Below are 8,194 nucleotides of genomic sequence, written 5' to 3' on the forward strand. Positions count from 1 at the left end.
GTGTGGAGGCTTGACTATATCCTATCTGTTCACTTTCCATGAATATTTAAATGTTTTTGGCTTTTGTTGTTTATGTTCCATCTCTTCAGTAAGTAGCCATAGGTCTTTAATCTCTTGAATTTAGTATACCCATTTATAAAAGCAGCTTTTCCTAATATATTATTTCCTTATACAAATATTAAAATATAATACCTATTTTGAAAGAGAAGCTATGTTTCGTTTTAAGGTTCCAAACACATCTCTTCATTTGAACTACAAACATTATGAAATATATGCATTTTTTTTTTGGTGAGGAAGATTAGCCCAGAGCTAACATCCATTGCCAATCCTCCTCTTTTTGCTGAGGAAGATTGGCCCTGTGCTAACATCCATGCCCATCTTCCTCTACTTTATATGTGAGACACCTGACACAGTATGGCTTGATAAGCGGTGCATAGGTCTGCGCCTGGGATCTGAACCTGTGAACCCTGGGCCACCAAAGCAGAGTGCACGAACTTAACCACTACACCACCGGGCCGGCCCCTCAACATAATAATTTTGTGAGAGACACAATTCACCCCATAATAGGAAGGATGTAAGAAAGTGTAGGAAGAATACAGATAAGAACTTTCTTGTGGGATTAAAAAAAAAACCTTACATTTGCCATGGTGAGATGGGTTAAATGGTACTTCTCAAACTTAAGTTACTTGTGTAGAACCTTCTCAGCTTTTGCCATTACTACCCAAACTTTCTTAGTTCACATCACACTTAGTGAATTAGGAACTTTTTCACCACACCCCTAGACCAAAAGAAATACCTATCATTTCTTTGTTAAGTGGAAACAACTTATTAAATATTTAGGTCCTAACAACTTAGTAGCCATTTGAAACATATAAATATAAAACATATAAATTGAAAGAAAAATAGCATTTTTAAATAACCACATTACTTACTAATGGGATGCATGTGCCTATTGGGCACTGCACAACTTCTTGAACCTTGGAATCAGATTGGACACTGCCACCCTCGTTTCCACATTGATTTTCATGTAATACTTGGTATTTTTTTATATTTTTATTTTTTTATTGGTGTCATAATAGTTTATAACATTGTAAAATTTCAGTTGTACATTATTATGTCAGTCACCATATATATGTGCCCCTTTACCCCTTACGCTCACATCCTAATCCGCTACCCCTCTGGTAACCACTATTCTGCTCTCTTTGTCCATATATTTGTTTATCTTCCACATATGAGTGAAATCATACGGTGTTTGTCTTTCTCTGACTGGCTTATCTCACTTAACATAATATCCTCAAGTTCCATCCATGTTGTTGAGAATGGGACCATTTTGTCTTTTTATGGCTGAGTCGTATTCCATTTTATATATATACCACATCTTCTTTATCCAGTCATCAGTCGATGGACACTTGGGTTGCTTCCATGTCTTGGCTATTGTGAATAATGCTGCAGTGAACATAAAGGTGCATAAGTATCTTTGAATTTTTGATTTCAAGTTCTTTGGATAAATACCCAATAGTGGTATAGATAGGTCATATGGTATTTTGATTTTTAGGTTTTTGAGAAATCTCCATACTGTTTTCCATAGTGGCTGTACCAGTTTGCATTTCTACCAACAGTGTATGAGGGTTCCTTTTTCTCCATATCCTCTCCATTTGTTGTTTTTTTGTCCTGGTAATTATAGCCATTCTAATAGGTGTAAAGTGATATCTCATTGTAGTTTTGATTTGCATTTCCCTGATGATTAGGGATGTTAAACATCTTTTCATGTGCCTGTTGGCTATCCGTATATCCTCACTGGAAAAATGCCTGTTCATATCTTCTGCTCAATTTTTGATCGAGTTGTTTGTTTTTTTGTTGTTGAGTTGTATGTGTTCTTTGTATGTTTTGGAGATTAACCCCTTGTCAGATAAATGATTTGCAAATGTTTTCTCCCAGTTGGTGGGTTGTCTTTTTGTTTTTTTCATGGTTTCTTTTTGCCTTGCAGAAGCTCTTTAGTCTGATGAAGTCCTATTCGTTTATTTTTTCTTTTGTTTCCCTTGCCCCAGTAGATATGGCATTTGAAAAGATCCTTCTAAGACCGATGTCAAAGAGTGTACTACCTGTATTTTCTTCTAGGAGTTTTATGGTTTCACGTCCCACCTTCAAATATTTAATCCATTTTGAGTTAATTTTTGTGTATGGTGAAAGGTAATACTTGGTTTTTATCACAGCAACCACCAAAAACCTGGCTTTGCCCTGATATGATGTGATGGAAAAGAATGTAGCACAATCTACTACTGAAACTGTAAACTATCTTGAGTTTGATAGTTCTCACAGTAGCGTGCCATTTCCCATGAAATTTTAAGATATCCTCAGTGCCCCACGAGTTCATTGCAGCACTCCTGGGTATCTCTGTACAGTTCAGGGACCGCAGAACTATATTGTATACTGAATATTTTCCTTTAATCAGCTCACATTTTGAATTTTTATTTTTATATTGTTTAACTTATCCTCATTGTGAACATTACATCTGAACATTACATCTGAGACTGTCTCTATATTTAATATATCATAAAATCCATATACCACCTAAAACTCATTTCATATACTACCAATGGTACCTGTACTATACTTTAAGAAATACAGCATTTGTTCGTTGAAAAGAGCAAAAAAATTTTATTTTAATAATTTATTGTTTTCCCACTAAGGGATTTTTTAATAGACTTTGTTTCTTAGAGTAATTTCAGGTGCACAGCAAAATTGAGCAAAAGGTACAGAGATTTCCCACATACCTGCTGCTCCCACACATACACATCCTCCCCCGCTTATCAACATGCTCCACCAGAGGATACATTTGTTACAGTTGATGAACCTACATTGACACATCACAATCACCCAAAGTCCCTACTTTCATTAGGATTCACTCTTGGTGTTGTACACCCTATGAGTTTGGACAAAAGCGTCATGACATGACATGTACCTTTCGTTATAGTATCACATACAGTAATTTCAGTGCCCTAAAATCCTCTGTGCTTCATCTATTTAAGTGTCTGATTTTTACTTTTCTTTTAGGAACTTGAAATGCAGGCTCGAGCTCATGGACTTTCCCTTATTCCATCCACGGGTCTCTGCTCTCCAGATTTAGTGAATCGGATCATCAAGCAAGAACCTGCTCTTGAGAACTGCAACCAAGACCTCCTTCAGCATCACGCAGACCTAACTTGTACAACCACCCTCGATCTCACAGATGGCAGCATCACCTTCAACAGCAACCTCGGAACTGGGACCGAGAGCAGCCAAGCCTACGGCGTCCCCACGAAAATGGGATCCAAACTGGAAGACATCCTGATGGATGATACTCTTTCTCCTGTTGGTGTAACTGATCCTCTTCTTTCATCAGTTTCCCCCGGAGCTTCCAAAACCAGCAGCCGAAGGAGCAGTATGAGCATGGAAGAAACCGAGCACGCTTGTTAGCAAATCCCTCCTCTGCATCCTCACAAACTGCTTCCTTTCTTGATTAGTCGGTTTAATAGTTTACCTGAAGGGGTTTTCTTGATAATTTTCCTTTGATATGAAATTTTTTTTTCATGCTTTATCAATAGCCCAGGATATATTTTATTTTTAGAATTTTGTGAAACAGACTTGTATATTCTATTTTACAACTACAGATGCCTCCAAAGTATTGTACAGTAAGTGTACAGTATCTGTGAACTGAAGTCACCCTGGACTTGAGCTTTCTGAGCAAGAAGATTTGCGTCAGAGAAATTTCTGTCCATTTTTATTCAGGGGAAACTTGGTTTGAGATTTTTATGCCTGTGACTTCCTTGGAAATTAAATGTAAAGTTTAATCGAAAGAATGTAAAGCAACCAAAAAAAAAAAGAGAGAGAAAGGAAAGAAGACAAGAAATCCACACTAACCCTTTTCCATTTTGTAAATGTATTGATTTATTGGTACTGCCTTAAAGATACAGTACCCTTCTAGCATCCTTTAGTCTTTATACTGTAAACTATTTAAAGAAATACTATATTCCATAAAAGAAAAGAAATGCAACTATTTTCAAGAGGATTGTCTGGTTAGAAAATGTAACTGATACCTTACTTAGGTGCAACTGAAATTGAAGGGAGATAGACAAGGCTCTGAAACATGGGGTCTGATCTTGCTCTTATTCACTCTGTGCTCTGTTACAGTTTTCATCAATGAATGTGGTTCAGTTTTTCATAAGATATACTTTATTTTGAAATGGAAATTAATGTCCTCTCAAGGTAAAATGTTGAGGAGCACTGAAAGTTTTACTTTTTTTGTTCTTTATTTTCTCTTTTGATAAGAAAACCGAACTGGGCACATCTAATTGGCTTTACTATTTTTATTTTTAAATTATGTTTTACTGTTTATTTGATTTGTATAGACTCTTTATCATCATTGTTCTTTTCAATATGTTTGTATTAATTTGTAAGAATATGCATCTTAAAATGGCAAGTTTTCAATATTTTTACAACTCACTGGTGGTTTTCCACATTCTTTGTACACATATGAAAGAAAACTTTTATGCAAGATCTTGTGTTTAAAGAGAGCTTTGCAAATTTTTTGTATATTACAGTCTCACTCAGAACTGTTTTTCGACACATTTAAGGTGTAGTATTAATAGGTTAAAATCAGCTTTCTAGAGAGAATAAACTTACATATTTATTTTTAGCGATATAAAAATAGCAATATTCTTGGAAACTGATAACCATAGCGTTAATACGCCCATTATGGTCATTGAAATTGGTGTTTATTTCAGCAAACCTGCTGAACTTTTTTAAAGAGAGAAATACTGTATTGGCAAATTACTGTTACTTGATAACAATGTTTTAACAAGCAGCAATGTTGTAAAGTTAGTTTCAGTGCATTATCTACTTGTGTAGTCCTATGTTAATAACAGTAGTGTTACATGTATTGTATCAAGCCTAGATGTTTTATACAGATGACATATGGTGTTAAGAGCCAGGCTGTTGAATGGAATTTTTCAGTAGCAGCCTACAATTGAATAGCAAGTGGCATAAAGCATATCCATTCAGAATGAAGTGCCTTAAATACAGCAGTAGTCTTTTTTGGACTAGCACTGACTGAACTGTAATGTAGGAGAAAGTTTCAAGATGGTATGTATAGTCAAGAGGAACATGTAGCATGGTGCCTATGTAGACAATATAAGAGCTTCCAGTTTTCCTTCAGATATTTTTAATATTAAATATATTTTAGTGACAGAGTGCCAACTTCTTTCATCAGGAAACCTTATTCAGGAAGGGTTGTTAAAAAAAAGAAAATGAGTCTAAATATCAGCTGTGAATTGGTGATGGGTGTTGGAGGGTTCAGAGGGAAGGAGTGATTGTCAGATGTATGAATGGATGGCTTATGTGAAAATAATCAACCACATAGTTCCCGTGCACGTTGGGCAATGAGAATCCTTGGAACATTGATGATGCTATCAGTTTTATAGCTTTATTACTTAAGGGGGTAGGGAAAATTAGTTCCCATTCTTTCAACCCCCTTAATTGTATAGCTCTTTTCCTAGAATAGTGATGCAGATCTGCATGAACAGCTAATTGTACCATAGTGTTCATTGATACAATCATACCATTGTCTTTCTCTTCATATTTATATGGGGGGAGGGGAGCTGGGTGCAAATTCAAAGACCACGATGGTATGATGCTAGTTTTCCTTAGCTGATTTTGAGGGTTCTTAAAAATAGAGCAAGGTTGACTAACACATGGCCCAGGGAATATGGCCAGGGTTAAGCGACCTAGTAGAAAGCTTTGTTGCGAGAAAGCATGGCATCTTGTACCACTGCTCTGACTCTCGCAATTCCTTAGCTTGCCGTCGCCTGCTTTCCCATCCCCTTCTACTTAAGAGACAATTTCTGGGAGTGGCGGGTTAGCAAGCTCAGGAGGATGCTGCGACCTCGGGGGTGGATTGATTTATTTCTTTTTTGCCAAATAGAGTGTGGATTCGTTTTAGGGACTAGTTAAGCCAAGAGATGCCGGTTTGGGCTCGCCATTTGTGACAACGAGAGAATGATCCACACCGCTCCCCCCATCCCTGTGTACAGAATTGTGACTCGGGGTTGGGCCTCCATATGGAGTGACCAAAATGCCAAACTGGTCCACCTGCCTATGGGTAAAGGCAATGAAAATACCAAACCTGACTTTGCCAAAAACGGTACAACCAACCTGGTCATACATAGGATGACAAAGTTCTTTCTGGTTGTTTTTAAATAATAAAGCAATAAGAACAAATAAAATACATAGGACGTTAAAAGACATAAAATAAAGCACAAAGGAATGCACTTATTAATATTTTTTTTAAATGCACTGGGGAAAAGTTGATGTTGATAACAGTATATTAAAAAACCCTATTTCTTGAAAAAAAATGACAAATGACTGTCTCCTGCGGACGCTTGGTACTGTAATGTTAATAATAGTCACCTGCTGTTGGATGCAGCAATAATTTCTGTATGGTCCATAGCACTGTATATTATGGATCAATATTAATGTATCCAATGAAATAATTGAACTGTTGTTCTTGATAGCCTCATTAAAGCATTTGGTTTTTCACATAATGGCCAGTTGTGTTTAGTTAATGCCAATTTTGAATATTGTTTGCCTTATCAGAAATTGTAGCGCACATTTTCTTCTGATTTAATGAATAACAAATTGCACGAAAATTTTAAAAATGCCAGTAAGTACTTTTTTTGTTCTAAATGCCACTCTAAAATATTACCTTTTGGTTTTAAACATTTTTGATTACTTTATGACTTACACTCAGATGAACTATAATTATGCAGCTTTTCTTTACCCCTCTGAATTTGGGGAGATTTTGAACTCCCACATGCCAAGAATTCATTTTAGATATAAAAGTTTTATTTAAAATGTTTCAGTGAGCGGTGGCTTTACCAAAAGAGAAATTGTTAGAAAAACTCTTGCATATTTACGAAAAAGATATTGGGTTTTTAAAATACAAGTTTACAATAATGAAAGCTTAATATACCCAGGTTGCCAGCTCCTGGCTGGTTTTTTTTTTTTTCTTTTAATACAGTACTTATGAATCATTTGATAAATGTTGGATTTGACTTGGGAAGTGTCAGACAAAACATGTCTTTATTCCCTAGCTAGACCTTAAACTTCTGCCCTCTTCAAAAAATATTCCAGTATAACCTCTGGAGAAAATGAGCAAGAAACTTCCTGTAACACTTCTGATCTGATTGTCAGCTTTTTCTTAAGTTTTATTTTTTTTTTCTTAAATTGTAATATACAATAATTGAGCCTTTTCTTTTTCAGAGTTATTTGAATTATTTATATTTCCCATAGAAATGTGATTATATGATGTCTTAAAAACGTGAAAATGGGAAGGTTTCCTATCTGGATAAGAGAATTTTCTGGGCAACATTGAAAACAGGTAAGTTGCACGTTGGAGCCATTCATCTCAGGAGGTCTGCAGTGGGACTTGAACTCAAATTTCTGATCTGTCATTTGCCTATTAACATTTACTTAATAATCTGTAAGAATCCTTAATCTCTAGCTGCCCCCCCAAAAAAAACATAATTATGTGTTATAGCGTTATTACCAGAACATAAACGTGTACTCTCAGCTAGACTTTCTGAGTTTGAATCTTATCTCTGCCCATTTCCTGCTGTGTGATTTTGAACTAGTTATTTAGCCTCTCTGCACCTCAATTTCCTTTCTGTTCATTGGAGATAGTAATAGTAGCTACCACTTAGTGTTCTTGTGAAAACCATTCAAATTAATACACTAGAATTTTTGCTTGGCAGCACATGTAAATACTCAGTAAATGGCAGCTATTTTTCTATTATCATCATAATCACCTTCATTATTAAAACATACTCCTGGACCACCTAAAAACATCATATGTATCAACAGTAACATGCACATTTTGAAAAACGCTGCATTTTAGCATAGGGCTAATATTTCTGTGAATTGGCAAAGCGACAGAAGCTACAAGCTAATTTGGAGAAGAGGACCTTGCTGTCTCTAGGACTCAGGAGTAGAATATTTTAGAGAATTAATAATAAATCCAATTTGTCACATTTTTAAAACATCTTCAGCACAAAAGAGCTAAAATTTAGATTGTATTAAACCTATATACTCTGCATGTATGCCTCTGCCATGAGAATTGTTATACTATATTATTTCCATAAAATATGCCTTGCTGAAGCTG

At 35.7% G+C, this 8,194-nt stretch overlaps 1 protein-coding gene across 4 annotated transcripts in view; it reads left to right on the forward strand.

The window, feature by feature from the left end:
• MITF (melanocyte inducing transcription factor) overlaps nucleotides 1-6,578 on the forward strand; it is a 214,099-nt gene extending 207,521 nt beyond the window's left edge. For all 4 annotated transcript variants that reach the window (XM_058562867.1, XM_058562884.1, XM_058562875.1 and 1 more), the window contains exon 10: nucleotides 3,055-6,578. In XM_058562867.1, coding sequence (XP_058418850.1) covers nucleotides 3,055-3,456 — 402 coding nt within the window. In that variant the 3' untranslated portion in view covers nucleotides 3,457-6,578. The remainder of the gene's footprint in view (nucleotides 1-3,054) is intronic.
• Nucleotides 6,579-8,194: the final 1,616 nt, after the last annotated feature.

This window comes from Diceros bicornis, chromosome 2 (assembly GCF_020826845.1).
Source record: "Diceros bicornis minor isolate mBicDic1 chromosome 2, mDicBic1.mat.cur, whole genome shotgun sequence".
NCBI lineage: Eukaryota > Metazoa > Chordata > Mammalia > Perissodactyla > Rhinocerotidae > Diceros > Diceros bicornis.